This window comes from Lagopus muta, chromosome 3 (genome assembly GCF_023343835.1).
Source record: "Lagopus muta isolate bLagMut1 chromosome 3, bLagMut1 primary, whole genome shotgun sequence".
Taxonomy (NCBI): Eukaryota; Metazoa; Chordata; class Aves; order Galliformes; family Phasianidae; genus Lagopus; species Lagopus muta.
The window spans coordinates 90,581,060-90,602,753 of NC_064435.1; the positions used below are offsets into that span (position 1 = coordinate 90,581,060).

Below are 21,694 nucleotides of genomic sequence, written 5' to 3' on the forward strand. Positions count from 1 at the left end.
TTATTTAGCAGGTCTGTTTCCTCTGTGAGTGCAAGATCACGTGCCCTAACTTTGATTTTGTAGAAGACTTAATTCAGAGCTGCTTATGAGTTGGAGAGATTCAAAGCAAAATTTTCCCTTATCTCATGTGCCATGAATCAACTTGCAGCTGTGGAGCTGAGCAATTTATGCCATGGACATAAAGTAATGTGGTCTGAGTAGAGGCAGAAGGAGTAGATGGAAGGAAAACAGCTCAATTTAACCAAGAGTTTGTTTCTTTTATACATAACCTTTCTGTTTTCAAATGAGAAATGCTCATTTACAGATCAAAAATTAGATGTACAGAGTATTTCCTCAAATTTCCTTTGACTTTCCATTACAGTTGGCAATCCACTATGCAATTTGTTGGCCTCACTATGCTCAAAAAAAAAAAAAAAATCAAGAAACAGATACTAAAACTATTTGTATCCATCTGCCTCAGGGACCACAGTCAGATGGTACGATTTCAGTCAGGGTATTGGTGTACTGTAAAAGCAGGATCTAGAAGGAAAAACTTGCTTGTTCATTGACTAAGGAAAGGAAGGAAAGACATTTGTGCTAAGGATAGCATATACTTTTGGGTTTGGTTTTTTTTTTGTTCATATAGTGTGCCTCAGGAATACTTCTCAGCATTGAATGGCAGTTGAAATAAGCCTAGTCAAGCCTAAATTGAGATGGGTGCTCAAAGTTTGTCATACTCTCTTGTCGGGAGTATAGACTGTCCTCTTATAATCTCACACTGGTATTGAATTTCAGCAGACCAAGCTTTTTAGAAGTGCCAGGTGTAATGAATTGAGATAAATGATGAAAAGTGCTGGCAGTTAATTAACTTAGTAAACTGGGGTCACATATCAAACAGGAAGAAAGAAAAGTAGTGAGAAGAAAGGAAAACTGATACTAGACCTTGTCCTAGGAGGTAAAAGATTATATGAGAAAAAGGAGCAAATTGAATTTGCAAAATTAAATGGAAAGAAATGGATGGATTTGGAATAGCATTCATTAGAACATAAGATTATTTACAGTAAAGGTTCCAAGAGAAGAAGGAATATAAGTCAGTAAAACAGAATGACGCTGAAATAATGTCTGTACACATCTGCTTTTGCACACTCTGAATTTTACAATAGCCTCTAACTGGGTTTGTTTTGCTGAAACAGTTGTGATTCTTTTTATGGAGAAACTGCAAATGCTGAAAGAGGTACTATAGGAATACTTACTCATATTAAAGTTTAGCATTTGTTATTTAATATGCAATATCCTCTGGGTTTGAATAGCCAAGTCTTTATTGAATTTCTGGTGTGGGTGTCTCCATTCATCTGTGGAATGAAAAATCTACATTTGAGCATATGGAGCTGGAGATCAGTGACAAATGGTGTCCCTCAGGGTCAGCACTGGGACTGTTGCTCTTTAATATCTTCATCAGTGACATCAACATTAAGATCAAGTGCACTCTCAGTAAGTTTGCAGATGGCACCAAGCTGTGTGGTATGGTTAACATGCTTGAGAGATGGGATGTTATTCAGAGAGACCTAATGAGCCCAGGTGAACTTCATGAAGTTCAAGAAAAGCAAGTGCAAGGTCTTGTACCTGGGTCATGTGCATGGGAATTGCCAGTTCATGGCCTGAACCAAAGGCTGAGCACCTAACCAAGGGAGCTCAAGTGCAAGCATTGCACCTGAGTGACCCTGGGCCCACCCCTCCTTACTTGCATTTAAGGGTTAGCAGCTGAGTAGCATCTCTGGATAGAGATAGTGCTCTTCTTGAGCTGTCACCAGTCATCAGAAAGGGTGAGCTATTTTTTCTTCTTGTCATCTTCCTTTGCTCCATAGTGCTTGTATCCCAGTAGAAGCCAATGCTGTTGCCTTCCTTTGCTCCACAGTGGTGACAAACCCCACTGTCAATACAAGCAGGAGGACAAAAAGACAGAGGGCAGCCCTGTTGAAAAGATCTTGAGGGTACTGGTAGATGGCAAGTTGGACATGAGTCAGCAACTTGCCATCACAGCCTAGAGTGCCAATCACGTCCTGAGCTGCTTGGAAAGAACTGTGGCCAGGGGGTTGAGCAGGGCGATCCTGCTTCTCTGCTCTGCGCTGGTGAGGCCTCACCTCTGTGTCCAGATGTGGAGTCCTCAGCATAGGAGAAACATGAACCTGTTGGACCCTGTGACCGGGTCACAAATGTGATCCCCTGTGAGGAGGGGCTGAAAGACCTGAGGCTGTTCAGCTTGTAGAAGAGAAGATTCTGGGGAGACCTGATGTATGTATGTCTTTCAGTATCTAATGGGGGCTGTAAGAAAGATGGAGACAGATCATTTAGCAGGGTCTGTGGTGACAGGGCAATGGGAAATGGTTTCAAACTTGAATGGGGGAGATTTAGATTGGATAGAAGGAACAAGATTTTCACAGTGAGGGTAGTGAAGCAAGGGAACAGGTTGCACAGAGAGGTGTAGATGCCTTCTGTTTGGAGACATGGAAGGTCAGGCTGGACCAGGCTCCCAGCAATGTGATCTAGCTGTATGTGTCTGCTCGTTGCAGGGGAATTGGACTCGATGATCTCTGAAGGTCCTTTCCAACTAAACAGTTCTGTGATTTCAATAGCAGCATAGCTAATTAGCTGTTGGCACTATGTGGGCATGCTTTTATGCATACAGACAAGGAGGCAGTAAAAAATTGACCTTAAATGTAATTTACTTTTGTTGCTGTTTGGATAATTTAAAAGCTGTCAGCCCTTGCTTATTGAAGGTGTCAGGAAATTTTCATTTGTTGCCCATGTGTTCCATGTTAACAATGCAACAAATCCTGTTGTGTTAGAGCGTGCAGCTGTAAGTGATGATGTAGAGCAAATGACATCAGTGCACAGTGCACTACATGAAAATGCAGGGTGAAACTAACTTCTGAGACGAGCGCTAAAGAAAAGTTTGTCATCTGAATAACTGGCTTGAGCTCTGTCTGTTGCAAAAATCACGTTTTAAGGCCTGTGGGGATCAGTTCACAAAAGCTTTGAGGGTAAGTGTTAGGTAAATTAAAAAGTAAACCTAGCTTCAATACTCCATATCCAGTCATAGAAATTGTAAAGAGCTTTTGACTTTGTGGCTTAAATTTGATGGCAAGGGATAATTGGAACGAAGTTCTGTGATAGAAAACTGTTTCTTACAGGACTATTTCTTACAACACATGACCAAGTGGTATGTGTATTTTATGTGCTGTGCTGTATAAATGTAACTAAGAATGTCTCTGTGAAAGAGGAAATGGATCTGATAACAAGGAGCTGGAACTGATGCATGATGAGTTGATACTGTGAGGTGTTTGTGGTGAAAGGATCTGTAAAAAAGGAAGAAGTATGATGCTGTACTAAGGAATAACTTAGACAGTAAATAAATGGTTTAAAAATGAATTTGCTCAGTTGAGAAGTAGAAGTAAAAACAGTGCAAGCATCTGCTTTGCCTTTTTATTACTAGGAGAGCAGCAGAAATGAAGTTAAGAGAAGAATAGAAGGTGTTTTATTCATGTTCTAGTAAAAAATAAAATGATCAAGATTTGGTTGAAAGCATTACTCACTTGTGAGGGTATAAGAGTGAATGTCCAAAAATGAGGTGCTTAGCAAAAATTATGATGTATCCAGGAGAATTTGGAATGGAAATGTCTGTGGCAACTGCAACATTTCTCACCGCTGTCCATCTAGAATGGCTGGATGTAGTGGAGCTTTTGCTGTTGCAGTCTTTCAGTATGGAAATAAAGCCATTTGGGAATGTGAGGTAGGGGTGGAAGTGAGAATACATGTTGCCTCTTCCTTCACCTGTCCGTATCTTGTTGCTATGATATTGCACTCAGGAATGGACCTGTGTTATGGTTTCTCATTCTTTGCTTTCTTCTTTCTCATCTCATTCAAAGGAACCTCACCGGAGCTGAGGAGGCACTGCTCTGTTGTCTTTTTTTGTGCGTGCAAAAAAACTGAAGTCTGAAAATCTTAACAGATTTACATGTAAAAAGAGTGAGGATGTTCTACATTGTTCTGAATATAGAATTAAAACAAGCCTTCCTAACTTAGATTCCAGAAGACTGTTGTGAGACTACATCTACAGTTTTTAGGCACCTTAGTAGCTGCATATTTATAGTATTTTATGACAGTATGACAAGCAGCACAATATATGAATATTCTGAAATAGCAACCAGTTAGAGCTCGCGTGGTGTTTGTACATACGTTATAGAAATCGTTTTACTCCTCTGGACTGGGGAATTCTGTGACCCCAATTTTCTTTTGCTGTAACAAATTGTAAATTGCCTTAAGTGTGAATGCATGTCTCATGCACTAAACAGATGCAGTGATAGAAACATGAGATCCTTACACAGGATTATTACAGAACGGGATATTCAGTTGAATTTTTTTATTTTTTGACTGAACACTGTTTTTATATGAATACAATGAATAGTAGGATTTCATGGGTCTTGAGGAAGCCGACTTTTTTTTCTGCTGTGATTCCTGGAGAATGCTGTTCAACAAGAGAACCTCCTATTTTTAGCTGACAACACTGACCCAGCAGCAGAAGAGGTGATAACTCCTGATGTCTGCTGACCCTTTCACCAGCTTTTCTTTTGTCAGCTGAGTCTTCCATGTGCATACGTGCCTTAGAAGGAATATGTGAGTACTGTCTGAAAGGAAAATCCGGAGCACTTCTGTTACATAAGGGCTGTTATGTTTTCCATAAAGCCATTATGTGATCAAGGTATATTCTTTCAAAAGAAATCAATAATGTGTTCCCTTTTTCAGCTTAGATAACACATATGTTGTCATAAATACACATGTATATATTTCTAGCTGCTTTTCCAATGCCCAGCTATAGCTATAGCTGCTATAGTAAATACCTGTGTATGACCAGACACTGGATTCAGCTATGCACACTGGGTACTTGAAAAAACAGCATCTGCAGTAACTGCATTTAATAGAAGGACTTACTTATAGGTAATGTTGGAATGTGATCTCCTTCAGTAGGACAAGAAGCACTTAATAATAAATATACCTCCCCAATGTGAATCTTATGAAAAGCTTCTTCAAGCATGGTACTTAAGTGTAGAAAATTTCAGCTTTATGTGCACTACAACACCATAGAAATCTATTCATTTATAACAAAACTTCTGCTGTTTCAGACAGTATTTTATGACCTTAGAGAGATCAGCTGATACACAGTGCTGACTTCTGATATGAGTGCCATACTAAGACCCACTTGGAATTAAATCTGGCAAGGGATATCAAGGGCACCAGGAAGGCCTTCTTTAAATAAGTATATCACAATCAAAAGGAAAACCAGAAAAACATGGGCCTACTGCTGAATAAGGTGGCTATAATTGTAACGGGCAAAACTGTGTAGGGGAAATCCGGTAGCCTTCTCTGACATCATCGGCTGGGTAGACACAGGGAGAGCTGTGGATGTTGTGCACCTTGACTTCAGCAAGGCTTGTGACACTGTCTCCAGTATCATCCTGGTAGGTAAGCTGCAGAAAAGTGGGATAGATACGGTGTGATATGTATTGAGAACTGGCTGACTGTCAGAGCTCAGAGGGTTGTGATCAGTGGTGTGGAGTCCATTTGGAGGGTGGTATCTGGCAGTGTTCCCCAGTGGTCAGGTCTGGGCCTGGTCTTGTTCAATATCAGCAGCAGTGACATAGCTGAAGAGAGAAGAGTCTACCCTCACTGAGTTTGCTGCTGATACAAAGCTGGTTAGGGACTGGAGCATCTTGTTTATGAGGAAAGGCTGAGGGATGGGGCGGTTGCCCTCTATGTTAAGAAGTGGATAGACTGCTGAGAGCTGCCACTGAGAAACAGCCATGGTCATCAGGTTGAGAGCTTGTAGTTCAAAAGTGGGGACCAGACTAATAATGGGTGTCTGATGGTTGGGATCTACTATAGGCCATCTGATCAAGGAGAGGGGGGGAGGGCTGTTGACCAGGCCTTCCTGCCTCAGCTACAAAAAGCATCATGCTTGCAGGCTCTCATCGTCACAGAGGATTTCAACTACCCAAATACCTGCTGGGAAGGCAACAGGGTGAGCTGCAAGCAACCCAGTAGACTCTGAGAATAAGTTCTTGATACAGGTGTCTGACAAGCCACCCAGAGGTGGATTGTTAATGGACCTGGTGCTCACTACTGTGGATCATTAAAGAGGTTGAGACTGGTGGCAGCATGGGCTGTAGTGACCATGTCCTGGATGACTTCATGTACTTGAGGAATATTAGCCTAGTAAAGAGCAGAGCCAGGACTGTGAACTTCAGGATATTTAAGAAATTGTTGGAAGAGATCCCTGAGAAACTGTACTTAGGGGTATAGTAGCAGGACAGAGCTGGCAGCCCTTTGATGAGAGAGTAAGAGCTCTCCATCCACCAGCATAAGAAATCAAGCAGAGGAGGCAAGAAACCAGCATGACTGATGAAGCCCTTGCTGATCAAAAAGAGGGATAAGAAGGAAAAGCATAGGCAGTGGAAGCAGGGATGAGTGGCCTGGGAAGAATGTAGGTATGCTGTTAAGGCATGTAGAGATGAGATAAGGAAAACAAAGGTGCATATGGAACTGAATTTGGTAACGGATGTAAAAAATAGCAAAAAGGGATTCTAAGGTACATTGTTCAGAAAAGAAAGGCAAAGGAGGGTTATCCCCTTTGATAAATGAGAAGGGAGAACTGGTTCCAGGCATGGAAGTTAAGGCACTCAGTGAGTTCTTTGCCTCTGATAGTCAGACTTTCTGTGCCTCACGTGTCCCTGAACATCTACTTGGGGGCTGGGGGAGCAAATCCCTCCCACTTTAAGAGTGGAGCAAGGCCAAGACTGCCTCATGAGACTGGATGTATACAAGCCGATGGGGTCAGACAACATGCATCCTGGAGTCCGGAAGGCATTGGCTGATGTGGTTGCAAAGCCACTCTCTACCATATTTGATATTTGTCCTGTGAGGAGAGGCTGAGGACACGTGGGCTGTCCTGTCCTGAGGAGGCCAAGAGGGGAAGCAGAGAGAGGTACTGGGCTCTGTGCCTGGTCGTTGGTGTCTGGACTGGGAAGAGAAACGTAGAGGAAGAAACCCTGCAGGCTTGGAGTGCGCTAGAGATACCAAGATGTTCCCTTCTACTTCTCCCTCACGAAGGCCCGCCTGCAGTACTGCATTCAGGTCTGGGGCCCTCAGCAGAAGAACAATGTGGAGATGTTGGAACAGGTCCGGAGGATGGCCACAAAGATGATCAGAGAGCTGGAGCACCTCTCCTATGTAGACAGGCCGAGGGAGCTGGGCTTGTTCATCCTGAAAAAAGGAAGGCTCCAGGGAGACCTTATAGTGGTCTTCCTGTACTTAAAGGGAGCTTGTAGGAAGAACGGGAAGAGACCACAGAAGCATGTAGGACAAGGGGCAATGGTTTTAGACTAAAAGAGAGTAGACTTAGATTAAACATTAGGAAAAGATTATCTCCTCAGAGGGTGATGAGGCACTAGAACAAGTTGCCCAGAGAAGTTGTGGATGCCCCATCCCTGGAGATGTTCAGGGCCAGGCTGGATGGGGCTTTGGGCAACCTGGCCTAGTGGATGTCCCTGCCTGTGGCAGAGGGGTTGGAACTAGGTGGTCTTTAAGTTCTCTTCCAAACCAAACCATTCTGTGATCTGGCAGAGGGATTTATTGTTTGTAGCGCTTGCAGAATAAGTATGCTTTGTGAGTAACAACATGTCTTTTCACAGCATGAAAATAACTGCTCAGAAACAAAACCCTGTCAGCAGCAGTGATGCTGTAAAATGAACCCCACAGCTTTATTTTCTCCTGACGTTTCTGCGTAGCTGTGAGTAGTTGCAGCAGAATAACGGTGAGAAATTTGGCAGAAGTGAAAGGTGTTCTGAACAGTGGAGTGCTTTCTTACAGAGAGCACAAATTGTTCATTTGCTAGGCAAATATAATATCTGCAAAAACAATTAGTAGGTGAATAACCTGAGTAAATGACCTCTGAGCATCACCCATAGTCCCGTATTGTTTTCTTAACATACTACTTTCTTACCTGCTTTTATTGCCCCAAGAGCTCTCCTTACTAATGCTTCTAGGAAATGTGTTGTGTCAAAAACCTCTGGACAAGTGGTCCTGTTAGAGCTGAGCTTCTTGTATTTCTAATGCTGGAGCATTTCTCTGAAAATTTTGTTTCAGAGCATGTGTTGACCTTTGTATGTGTTGTGATGACCTCTGGTCACCAATGTTTTGCACCAAGATGCCAATGAAATGTTTTCATCTGTTGCACAGGCAGTTATTGAGCCTGTTACCCTACCTGTTGCACCAGCACTTTGTTCTGGTGTTTTTAGAAGGGGACATGATTGAAGGATTCAGGGTGACTATTGAACATACAACCATCCCAGTTACATGCAATATTTTACTTGATTTTAAAGCCATCATCTTCACTGTGAAATCTGCTAAATGTCACCGTTTTGCTTAGGTAAATCCATCAAAGTAGAGATGTGTACAAAACAAGGTTTTAAAAATGCTATCAGCATTGCTCAGCAGTTGCCTGAAATAATTGCACAGATAAATGAAACAGCATGTCTTTGAATTAAAGGGTTTCTCTGCAGCGTGCAGCAGTGGCAGGACAGGGCAGGAGGAAGTTGCATGCTGAGGATTGGAATTACAGGGAAGCCTTGGGCTGTTTTAGTTCATTTTCATCCTCTTCTTTAGGTCAAGAGTGTGAGGGATGCATCTATAACCCCAAACTGCGAAAGGCCTATCTTGGCACCTGTTTGAGGAAAAAGTCCAAACATCTCCTGCCATCCCAGCAACTGAAAGCATCAACACTTCCACCCAGAACCTCTGGCTTTATCCAGTCAACTTTTTTAGGAAGGTTAGTGTTGTCAGTGTAGGCATCGGTCTAAGAGGAGTTCAGAATAGAAGAATGTAAGATGCCATGAAGTTGGATGACGTTTGAAAATTAATATAAATACATGAGTGATACTTTGTTCTTAATTTTTAAAAAAATTTTTTTAAATTTAATTCAAGTTGTTGCAGAATTTCTGTTTCACCACACCTGAAAGCTGCAAATGTGTATGTTCCTTAGCAAATACTACGCAATACAGGATGGCAGTGGGATCTTCCTCTTCAGATAGAGATGCATATTAATTATGAAAATGTAAAGTTGTATCCAGGGTAGGATCTGGAGAGTCATCTCATTTAAAAACATGTCTGGCAGACAGGATTCCTTAATTCTGCCCATCTAGCATAGGCAGAGAATGCTCACTGCATTATGCAGCAGATATTAGCATTTTGTCATTATTCCGAGTGTTCAGTTTGTGGCACCAAGCCTTAATGGAGCTCTGCAGCAGAGTTGCAAACTCCTTCTGTTTAAAGGTCACCTCATCCAACAGCTCTAAAAACTGCAGTCTCATTTGTATTGTGCTAAAATATGTGTCCCGTGCATATGGGTAGTTTTATTGGGACAAACAAGGCAGAAGTTCTGGAGACAGAAGAGTCTAATGGGAGCCTGATCCAGCCTGACCTTCCATGTCTCCAAACAGAAGGCATCTACACCTCTCTGTGCAACCTGTTCCAGTGCTTCACTACCCTCACTGTGAAAATCTTGTTCCTTCTATCCAATCTAAATCTCCCCCATTCAAGTTTGAAACCATTTCCCATTGTCCTGCCACCTCAGATCCTGCTAAATGGTCAGTCCCTTTCTTTCTTATAGCCCCTGTTAGATACTGAAAGGACTCCATCAGGTCTCCCCAGAGCCTTCCCTTCTCCAAGATGAGATGTACTGGGGCAAATAGAAGAAATCATTTCTCAACTCTAGCTTCTTCTTTTCCTTATGGACTGTAATCTGACAGATCCTGTCTACTTGGAGTCATTTGAATGTGCTTCCAGCTCCATAAATGGCAGAAATGCTTTCTGAAGAGTTTGTGTCTCTTTCTCCTGTTTGAAAAAGGGCCACAAAGATGATCAAAGGGCTAGAAGACCTCTCCTGTGAGGAAAGACTGAACAGGCTAGGTCTTTTCACTCTGGAGAAGGCCTAAGAAGGACCTCATCATAGGAGTTAAAAAGAGCTCCTGAAAGAAGACGAAGGCTCTGTCTTTGCAAGGAGCCATACAGAGAAGGTAACGGGCAGCGAGTACAATTTGCACTGGGAGAGGTTTTGTGCAGATGTAGGAAAGAGGTTTTACAGTGAGAACTGTCAGTCACTAGAATAACCTCTCGAGGGGCATGGTGAAATCCCCTTCACCGATGGTTTTCAGGATGCCCAACTAGAGACACTAGATCTCATCTGGTGTCCCTTTTCCCACAAAAGGATGGACTTCATGATCTTTTGAGATCTCTTTCAACCTGAACTGTTGTGTGATTCTACTCCCTTTGTAAAACAAATTATGAAGCTTCCTGCTCTTTTGAACAAAACCTGGAGGAGTGAAGGGCTTGCCGTTTCACATCATGTTATCTTTCTGCCTAAGTATATTTTGGTCTTCTTGGGACTTTTGGGAAGTTGTGTATGCCCCATCTCTAGAGATGTTTAAGACCAGGTTGTGTGGGGCCCTGGCCAGCAAAATCTAGTTGGTGGCCCATGGAAGGGGGTTGGAACTACATGATTTTTAAGATCCCTTTCATCCCAAATCATTCTATGATTGTGTGATTCTATCACTGCCAACTGCTGCGCAGTTGAAAGATGCAAATAGCTTCACAGAAACAATACATAAATTCTGGTTGAGGGCGCTGAAAGTGTGTGGAAGTGCACAGAATGTTATGCTACTGAGAAAAAGGTGAGGATCTCATACTTCCAGGTAGCTAGACAGACCAAGTCTCTGATTTCTTAAAGATCTCACGGCAGTAATAATTTCAGCGTATAGCTCTGGCAAGTGCAGTAGCACTAGATAACTCACAGTCTGCCTAATAGAGACAAATGGCTATGGGTGCACGTCACATTCGAGTTGAGTCAAATTAATTTAATTTGTTCATTTTACAAATTGAATTGTTTCAGCTAATTACATAGCGTGGAAAAAATGTGACGAGGGTGCTCAGACAAGAAAACTTCCTTTTGGCCTCTACTAAGTTAATGAAGCTATTAAAGAAAATGTGCATTCAGAGTATGGGAACAGTGTCCATCTCATACTGAACTTTGCTGTTACACTTCCTGTTATCATTTTTTTTGTTGGTTTTTTTTGGGTTGCCAGATGCAGCCTTTCACCATAGCCCCATATTACGCTGGGGAAGCTCTCCTTAGCCATTCTGCTCTACACAAGGAGCCTATCTTTATCAATTAGATGAGGACATCTCAGCTAGGTCTGTAACACTGTCCCCCTGCCGTCTGTAATTCTGATAAACCAATAAAAAGAAAATGTTCCAAGTTCTACTTCTTGGACCACGGCCTGTTCTAGGTGAGTTTATGAAGTTATAGATATCGAAGTTCATTGTCAATACATACAAAAATATGACAAATTCAACTATTTGAGTTACATGGAAATTACCCTGTGTGAAATTACCCTGTCCTCCCATGTGGAATATCCTTTAGTAGTTTATAGTATTTTTACTCTGTCCTAATTTTCATTTGTGTTTTTTGTTTTTTTTTTACTTGAATTTTTTGAAAGTAAAGCCAGCAACATCTATGGTAATGTAAATGTCTTTGTGTTTTTTGAAATCTAGGTTTATTCAAATGCTCCTTTTTGCACTGATGCCTCTATTTCAGCAACTTTGCTAAAGAATGCTTTAGCTGCTTCTGATGTTACCATCCCACTTTTATTCCTTCTGAAATACTTTTTATGACATAAAAGTAGGAAAGCAACAGGCAGAGTTCAGACCCCTATCGTACATGGAGGAGTACAGACATGCAGTAAGGTTGTTCTTGCTTAGAAAACTTGAAACAAAAACTTGTAAAGAAATGTGAGACAAATACTGTCTTTACTGTATAATGATGCTTCAGCATAGAGTGGGGAGCTGAGTTTGGAAGACTTGGATCAGTACTGCTGTAGTTGACTTCTTCCTAATTTTGTGTCCAAGTCACAGTCTCTTACTGACCTTCCTTACTGCATATGTTTTGGTATGTTATGTGATCTACTTGAACACATGTAGAACAGTTACTTTAGCAAGGGAATTTGAACGTAGACATAATACTGTTGCCCGAGGTAGTCTAATGCAGCTTTTATGAATGCTACTCGATGAGGACAGACTCTGAAGCTAATCCACTGAATTAGAAGTCTACTTTTTGCTAAGCGTGTCTGTTTTATTGTTTCCATATGGTAGTTGTCTCCTTTTCTTTTCCTTTTAAAATTTCTGTGTTGCATCCCATCTGTTCTGTATTCTCTAAGCCTCTGGGGCAGGTGCTGTTGTCCCTTTATGTTTCCACTGTGCCTGGGAGGAACTTCAGGTTCTACCAGAATGTAGTGAGTACAAAAGTAAAGTGGATCTCCTGAATGTTTAACTCTGTGTTAACTCTAACGGCACCGAATGTAAGGTCAATTGCATGTTTAAGTTTTACTACTAAAATAATTGTGTACATTGTAAATTACGACTAATGTCACAGTGAGCTGTGGGAATTGCTTTGGAAGTAGGCAGCAATGTCAGCTTCCAATATGTCCCTGACTGAAAATGGCTGAGCGCTGCAGGATGGATTCACTGAATCAAGTCTCCTTGGACTTGAGAGAAAACATTTTGTGTTCACCCTGATCTATATTTCATGTAAATGACTTTAAATTATGACACAATAACCTATGCTCTGTCAAAGCGTGTTTCATTTCAGGTGGAAAATTTTAAAACATTGATTACTAAAAAGCTTCATGGTTTCCTTTTGCTCCCAAAGTATGAGTGTAAACCTTCAGAACTTTGTAACTTACAACAGAGGTTAAAAATCGGGTATTTGCAAAATCACAGAATGTCTGAGATGGGGAGGGAGCTCTGGAGCTTATTTACTTTGACCCCCAGCGCTCAAAGACAGGTCAGCTGGAGATTGTATCCAGATGATTTTGAGTCTTCCCAAGGAAGGAGACTACACGACCCCTTTTGGCAACCCTCACAGCACCAGTTTCTTAGTCTTAAGTAAAATACAGGAAATAACAACAATTTCCTACATTTCTATTGGTGCCTCTTGTCCTTTCACTAGACATGACTGAAAGAGTCTGGCTCCATCGTCTTTACTGCCTCCCATTGTGTACTTGTACACAGGTAAGATCAACCTGAACCTTCTCTTCTTCAAGCTGAGCAGTTGCAGCTCTCTTAGTCTTTCCTTATATGTTAGATGTTCTTAGCTTTTAATCATTTTATGGCCCTTTGGTGGTCTTGCTGCAGGACATCCAAGTCTCACTTATACTAGGGAGGCCGGAATTGAATGTCACTCCACACCAATATCTCAGCTCTCTCAACCTGCTGGCAGCAATCTTCCTAACACAGCTGAGGGTGCTGCAAGGGTATGTTGGTGGGTCTTGGCCAGTTTGTATTCCACCGGATCCTCCATTTCATTTTATGCTTTCTAGCTGCTTGGCACTCTACTTGCATAGGGGCATGGGGTTGTTCTTTCCCAGGAGCAGGACTTTACATTTCCCATTTGTTGAACTTCAAGAAGTTACTGTCAGCCCATTTCTCCATCATGCCCAGGCCTCTCCAAGTGCAACTGATGCCTCAGCAGCTACTTCTGATTTCATTTTGTCTGCAAAATAGGTGAGTATGTTCTCTGTCTCATCACACAAGGTATTAATGAAGATATCAAAAAGTATTGGATATTACTAGTGACTGCATTCAAGTTGCACTTTGTGCCATTTGATAACTACCCTCTGAGCTCAGCAGTTTGAACAGTTTTCAGATCACTTCACTGTCTGCTTAGTCTAATTTCTGTTTAGTCAGTTTCTCTCTGGGGATACTGTGGGCATCCCTGTCAAAAGGATTGCTGAAGTCAATATAAAGAGTATTCACTGCTCTCTCCTTGTCCACCAAGCCTGTCATTTTGTCACAGAAGGTTATTAGGTTGGTCAGGCAGATTTCCCTCTTCTTAAATCCTTGTCATCTGCTCCTAATCTCCTTCTCCATGTGTTCCAATGGCTTCCAAGATTGATTATTTGCTCCATCACATTTCTGGAGATCAAGGTGAGGCTGATTCCCCCAAAGTTTCCCCCAAAGTTTCCCCCAAAGTTTCCCCCAAAGTTTCCCCCAAAGTTTCCCTATAGTTTTTCCTGCCCTTCTTGAAGACAGGAGTGACATCTACTTTCTTCCAGTACTCAGGAGTGTCTCCTCATTGAAAGAATTTCAAGGGTGGCCTAACAGTGACATCAACCATCTCGCTTGGCATTTGTGATTGTATGCTGTCAGGCTCCATAGGCATGAGTATGTCCAATACAGTCAATGTTTCCTAGCTAGATATTTCTTCACAAGGGGTAAGTTTTCTGTGTTTCATACTTTCCCTTTGGTCTTGACAGCTTGGGATTTCTGTGGGCACTTCTTAACAGTAAAGACTGAAGTAGATGGATTTAGATTAGGCCATTTCTATTACCGCTATGTCTGCTGTGCCATTCAGTCAAAGGCCAGTGTTTTCTCTCATCTTTATTCTGCAGCTGATACAAACAGAATCACAGAACTGTGGGAGTTGGAAGGGACCTCTAGAGATCATCAAGTTCAACTCCCTTGACAAAGCAGGTTCCCTAGACAGATTGCATAGCTAAGCATCCAGGCGGGTCTTGAGTATCTCCAGAGAAGGGGACTGTACTACCTCTGGACAGCCTGTTCCAGTGTTCAGTCACTATCACAATAAAGAAGTTCTTCCTCTTATTTGTATGGATCTTCCTGTGTTGCAGTTTTTGCCCATTACCCCTTGTCCCATCACTGCACATCACTGAAAAGAGCTTGGCCCCATTCATTTGACTCCCGCACTTTAGATATTTATAACAGTGATTTGTTCTGTCTTCTCCAGGCAGGTCTCCACATCTCTCAGCCTTTCCTCGTAAGGCAGATGGTGCAGGCCCCTAGTCATCTCTGTAATCCTCTGCTGGACTTCTTCAGTAATCCCCTGTCTGTTTTGAGCGGAGGAGCCCAGAACTAGCTATGGCCAGATATGGCCTCAACAAGGCAGATGATATGGGGAGGATCACCTCCCTCGACCTGCTGGCCACACTATTTATAGTGCACTCAGCATACCATCGGCTCTCTTAGCTACAGGGGCATACTGCTGGCTCCTGGTCAACTGTTTGTCCACTGGGACACCCAGATCCTTCTCTGCAGAGCTCCTTTCCTGCAGGTCACCTCCTATTCTGTACTGATGCATGCGGTTATTCCTCCCCATGAGTAAGACTCTGCACTTCTATTTGCTGAACCTTATAGGATTCCTCTCTGCCCAACTTTCCAGCTTCCCAGGTCTTGTGGAATGGCAGCAGTTCTGGTGTGTCAGCTACTTCTCCCAGCTTTGTATCATCAGCAAACTCACTGAGTGTGGACTCTGTCCTTCCAGCTGTGTTGCTGATGAGAACGTTGAACAAGACTGGGCCCAGAACTGACCACTGGGGAACACTGCTCACTATGGGTCTCCAAATGGACTCTGCACCACTGATCACAACCCTCTGAGCTCTGACAGTCAGCCAGTTCTCAATACTGCTTATTGTGCACTCATCTATCCCACTCTTCTTAAGCTTACCTATGTGCATGATATTGAAGACAGTGTCATAAGCGTTGCCAAAGTCAAGGCACACAACATCCACAGCTCTCCCCTTGTCTACACAGCTGGTGATGTCAGAGAAGGATGCCAGATTGGTTGAGCATAGTTTCCTCTTGGCGTATCCATGCTGACTACTCCTGATAACCATCTTTTCTTCCACTTGCTTGGAGATAGCATTTGAGACCAGTGAAGACATGCAAAGCCAGATATGACTTAGATACAAAAATGCTGATAAAACAGGATGCTGAAGAATGTTTGTGAGATGAAAGTTGATGAGGGCAGGCAAAGTGAAAATGCCAAAAGTGGGGAAATAGTCCCCTCTCCATTGAGGGGGAGGCTTTGTGTATTCATTTAAATACTTCAGTGAAAAATATCTGTATGCTCTATGATCTGTATGCTGTTCATAGTTTGTCTGAACTTGTGTGTGTATGGAGGCACACACTTGCATGCATATAGAGGCCAAAGAAATTATTTCTCAGTGTATAAAAATTGTTTGACTCTGCTTTAAAAAGAAAAGAATCCACAGTTTGTATAACCCACCCTATATGAGATCATGTAACTGAAATATTTATATAGCATTTCTTCCATGGCATTTAAAAATGATGAACAACAAATATCAAGTCAAATTCTGTCGTGTGTCATTGCACAAGGCAGCTTGTTCCATTTTATTAGTATTTTAATAGTTCTTCCTGCACCCATGTGTCTGATCAAACAGTATAAATGCCAGATAGGTTATAATGTAGCATCACTTCTGGATGCATTGGCTTTTAAAGTTAATCTTGAATAGGATACTTCACAGAGAATTTGCTTTGTCAAATAGTGCTGTTGTGCTCTTTCTGTCTGTTGTAATTTCCATGGAAGTAAATGGGAGGCATTACTTTTGGAGTGCCCTATATTCACAAAATTAAAAGTTAACCGTCTGTAAGTCAGAGATTTTGTAATAAAAAATATGCTTCCAGATTTTCACATTCAGTTAGCTGCTGCTTGGAAGAAAGAGGGATTACATTCAGAGTATTTCTATGAAATGTATCTGGTTCCTTTATGCAACAACCTGCTACGTGGAGTAGAGGAGAAAAGCAAATCCCGGCCTTGATGTCAAAACAATGTAAATTAGTTTTTAAATGTTGACTTGTGTAACAGGCAAGGCATGGAAACAAAAGCATTGCCTGGAGTAGCGATGATGAATATTTCATCTTACTGACAAAGAGCAACAAGAGGCTAAATCCTAAAGCAAATGCTGTGCTGACGATGCACTCTCACTATGACAGTAGCGGTATTTGCAGTCCCAGCTGCACTCAAGCCGGTGCTATAAAAGCACCCATTTCTCAAAATACACGTTGCTGCTACTTGTCCTTCACTGGCCCTTAGTCAGAGGAATGAGCTTTGGTCTGTTTGGCATTGGACAAAATTGGAACAAAATTTTTCGGACCCAGATGAAGCTAGAGGCATTCTGGCATCATTGGCTCTTCTGGAATTGTAACCCTGACAAGAAGTATAGGTTGGTGTTACAGCACACTGCTTTGTGTGTAACCCAGCCTTTCTCTAACTTTTTTCGAATATACAACACAAATGCCTTACGAAAATTGAATGCTTATCTTCAGTGAAACGTAGAAGGAAGAATGCCACTGCTATTGCTGCGTGGCTGTGATATTTAGAGGGGGACTCATGGCCTTGAGTAGCAAGCACTCACTACTTGTTGGGGATTGTTTTAAGTCTAATGAGCTGAGAGGTAATGAGTTGATTGTGGATTAAGGGAGATGCTTCTCTGTCAGTGTATTCTAACGTGTGCTCTGTCTTTTCCTAGCACCCACTTGTTCAGTATTCTCTGCAGCCTGACATATGAGACTCAAAGGGAATTAGAGAATGTTGCTTCTAAATTACGGAATTACTGCCTTATGGTAACCATCAGAATGAGGACTTCCTTTACACTTTTTCTTCTTTATTTTTTTCAGCTTGCAAGTTTTCCACATTCTATGCTTAAGATTGTTCACCATCACTGCATCCATTCTTTGTCCAGTCTTTCATGCAGTCCTAACACTGACACCAGTTTCTTGTTTCCTACTTACCTTACATGCTATTACACATTAGCATTTCAAGAGCTACTATTACTGATGATTTGGAGAAACAGATGTGGGGAACTTAGGTGGAGAGCTGTTTTAAAGGTGAGGAAGCAGGTGAAAAAAAATGTTCAGGAGATGTGTGGATTGTGATGTGGTAAAGGAGGGGTAGGCAGAAAGCACAAACTGAATCCTTGAGTTACACACAGCGCTTAATTTGATAAGGCAGAGTGGAACAGTAGCTTAGACTACTTAGCCCCCTGAGCAAAGCTTCTTGCAAGGAGGATCTTTTGCCTTACATTAAAAAGCTTCTAGTTTCCCTTTTGTCTTGCAGCCTGAGTAGGAGGGTATGGTAAAGTTATGTTCCTAGCTTCTTTATGCCATCCTTTTGAGATTGCAGTCACACAGAAACACAGAATTGTAGGGGTTGGCAGTGGCCACTGGGGATCAAGTCCAGCCCCCCTGCTAAGGCAAGTTCCCTGGATCCTGACTATCTCCAGAGAAGGAGACTCCACAACCTCTCTGAGCAGCTAGTTCCAGAGCTCCACTACTCTCACAGTTAGAAGTTCCTCCATATGTTTGTATGGAACTTCCTGTGAAGCAGTTTCTACCCACTGCCTCTTGTTCTATTGCTGCATGCCACTGATAAGAGCGTGGAGCCACTGACTCCTGCACTTTAGGTATTTATAATTAGTGATGACATCCCCTCTCAGTCTTCTCTTTTCCAAGCTGCAGAATCCCATATCTCTCAGCCTTTCCTTGTGTGGGAGATGTTTCAGACCCCCAATCATTTTAGTGGCCCTTCACTGGACTCTCTAGAAGTTCCCTGTCTTTTTTGAACTGAGGAGCCCAGAACTAAACACAGTACTCCAGATGTGGCCTCACCAGGGCAGAGGAAATGGGGAGGATCACCTTCTCTGGCCAGCTGGCCTCACTCTTGTTCATGCACCCAAAATATTGTTGTTTTTCATGGCCAACCTGATATCCACAGGTTATCTGAGGACCTTCTCCTCAGAGCTCCTTTCCAGCATGTTATCCCCTGCTGAGACCAATGGGAAAAATCCAGATTATTTCATCCCAATTGTTTGTTCAGAAATGTCTGTCAGGAAGAGGGCAGAACAGTCAACACCTTACTCCAACCTGTAGCCTAATGTGGTCATGAGGATTCTGTATTATCTGTAACTAAAAGCAGCAGGTGGGTTGCTTCCAGCTCTGCTTCGTTGTGAGGTTCAGTCTCCCATTTTGGAGCTGCTGCCAGGCTGCAGGGCACCCTTTCCACCTCCATCAAACAGAAACACACCAGAATCTCAGGCAGCATCCGTGATCCAGAGCATTTCTGTTCCAGATCACCACCTCACTCACAGCTGGGATCTGCACCTCTGTGCAAGAGATGTTATTAGACTTTATGGCTGTTACCTCAACATTGAGAGCACAGCTTTTCTTCTTTTTGGAGGGTGGGACTCTACTGGTAGATGAACCCAATGCAGCTTTTAATCCACTTTATTGGGCTGCCAGTGGCAAATGGATCTTGGTCGTACATGCTCTGCACTTAAGCACCCAACCTGGTTTGAGTGCTGCCTGCAGATTCTCAACTCCAACGTATTCACTGCAGTTGATGTCTAAGATTGGTATATTTTAAATGGGAATTACCAGCATTACTGCAGTCGTATTTCTGATTGTACTGTAGGCATACACTTTATCCTCATGCTTCAGGCGTTTTTGTAATTAATAAATAAAGTAGATGGGCCAAAATAATAAAAACTGAAGTTGCTAAAATGAAAATTGCCATTAATCTAAAAGCCCCAGTTTCTCTTCCCTTAGCACCTGGGATATTGCTTAAACCTCTGGAAAGGACATTTCTGAAAATGATAATACACTGTTTTTTTTCCCAGTCATTCACTGACTAAACTCTCTAGAAGTAGACGTGGCTCCCAACCTTACTGCAGTTTGTCTTAATTTCCACTGGGTACAGAGCGAGTATAGTTCTAAGATAATAGGATAAGAAGTAATGTCATGGAGAAAAGTTTCTTGGGATAGTTTTTTCCTCTAGCAAAGCCCTCATTTTATTGCCGTTTAAAAATTCTGTTTCACAGACCGACTCTCCAATCAAGGTCCAGATGCCTTTCTTTGAGTAGCCTCCCAATGACCTCAGCAAACGTACCAAGAAATGGCATTACTCACTGGGAATGCAGATCCTGCGTTCAGCTCCTACTCCTTCAATAAGTTGGAAAATTTGTGTGAAGTGCAAACCGAGAAAGGATTTTTCTACAGAAAGGCCAAACTTTTGCACCCCAATGAAGACTTGTGCTACTTAGCACGCCTGGATGACCGGACCAGGTTTGTGATCATCAATGTAGGTGGTATTAAATACAAAATTCCTTGGACCACCTTGGAGAACTGCCCTTTGACCAGGCTTGGGAAGCTAAAGTCTTGCAACAATTACGATGAGATCATGAACATCTGTGATGACTATGATGTTAGCTGCAATGAATTTTTTTTTGACCGTAATCCTAGTGCCTTCAGGACAATCATGACTTTCTTGACAGCTGGGAAGCTGAGACTTCTCAGGGAGATGTGTGCTCTTTCTTTTCAGGAGGAGCTTGTGTACTGGGGGATAGAAGAGGACCACCTGGAGCGGTGCTGTAAAAAGAGATTGCGACAGAAAGAGGAGGAGGCAGCTGAAGCCAGGATGTATGAAGGGGAGATGATGTTTAGTGAAACTACTCAATGTGCCTTCCAGGACAATAACTGGTTGAGTTTGTGCATGAGAAATCTCAGGGATATGGTGGAGAACCCCCACTCAGGGATTCCAGGGAAGATCTTTGCTTGTATTTCAATCTCTTTTGTTGCCATCACTGCAGTCAGCCTCTGTATCAGCACCATGCCAGATGTCAGAGAAGAAGAAGATCGGGTGAGTGCAGCTTTTCTCAGAGTAAAGTATTTTGCCTTGTTGTCTCCTCAGGGAAGGTGGCAGGCAAAACAACCAAGGAGTTTTGGTATTTGATATTCATTTTCACAGGCTGCCCAGAGAAGTTGTGGTTGCAACATTCCTGCAGGTGTTCAAGGCCAGGTTGGATGGAGCCCTTAGACTGACTTAGTGATTGGCAGCTCTGCCCATGGAAGATGGGGTGGAACTATTTGATCTTTGAGGTCTCTTCCAGCCCAAGCCATTCCATGATTCATGCTGTGGAAGGCACAGAAACGTTTATACCTCTTAATCTTCACCAGTTTGCACAGATAGCTTTATCTAACAGATTTATTTTCTGTTATTATTAACAAGATGATAAACTTGCTGATGTGGTTATAAAAATTAGCTTTGCTTGAGACTTAATACTTTGAAGTGTTAAAAGCTAACAGATCCATTTTCCTTAAAAGTACTTTAACATACTGCTTTTAATGAATTCTCAGCACCTGACTGTGTAAAACACATTTAAAAATACTTTGATGCGATAGGCGAGGTAAAGGGCAGGGAAGCTGGGGCAGCAGTATAACAGCAGAAACAGTAAATGTCCCAGTTTTCAGACGTGTGTAGTATTCACAAATGTGATCTGTGGATGCTTCATGCCCTTGGAAATCAAGTCTATGATTCAACGAATTTCCTAAGGGTTTAGTGCTTTACTCATGGATCACATTCCTAGGATTAGCTGTATGTAGGCCAATGAGAGCTCATCTGAAGACTGATGGAGAAGGGTGTTTACATTTTCATTAATATGTGCTAAAATAAGTTTGGGGTGAAAGAGTTGGTGGCGTCTTTCTTTAGTTGTTACTCAAATCTGTCAAAGATGCTGAATATTCGGGCATCTTTTCCAGCTCCATGGTCATTAAGGTGGTTGTGAAATTGACCTACCACCGCAGTACTTCATCCAGTTGAGTTCTGTTAACTGAATGCTAAGCTCTCCTCACAGTAGACTTTTCCTTGTGTGCTGTCATCCAAGTGCTTGGATGCTCACTGCTGTTAAGAGAGTGGTCATTAACTGACAGGAGACACTTAGTGTTTTGAGCTGTTGAA

The 21,694-nt window shown here is 42.3% G+C and overlaps 1 protein-coding gene across 11 annotated transcripts in view; it reads left to right on the forward strand.

Annotated features, from left to right (window-relative positions):
* Nucleotides 1-21,694, forward strand: part of KCNG2 (potassium voltage-gated channel modifier subfamily G member 2) — a 65,454-nt gene that overhangs the window by 17,114 nt on the left and 26,646 nt on the right. For 5 of the 11 annotated variants that reach the window (XM_048939080.1, XM_048939083.1, XM_048939082.1 and 2 more), the window contains one exon: nt 19,779-20,596. In XM_048939080.1, coding sequence (XP_048795037.1) covers nt 19,853-20,596 — 744 coding nt within the window. In that variant the 5' untranslated portion in view covers nt 19,779-19,852. Of the gene's footprint in view, nt 1-245; nt 20,597-21,694 lie in introns of those variants that run through there. The other 6 variants (XM_048939076.1, XM_048939077.1, XM_048939075.1 and 3 more) reach the window with 6 other exon arrangements.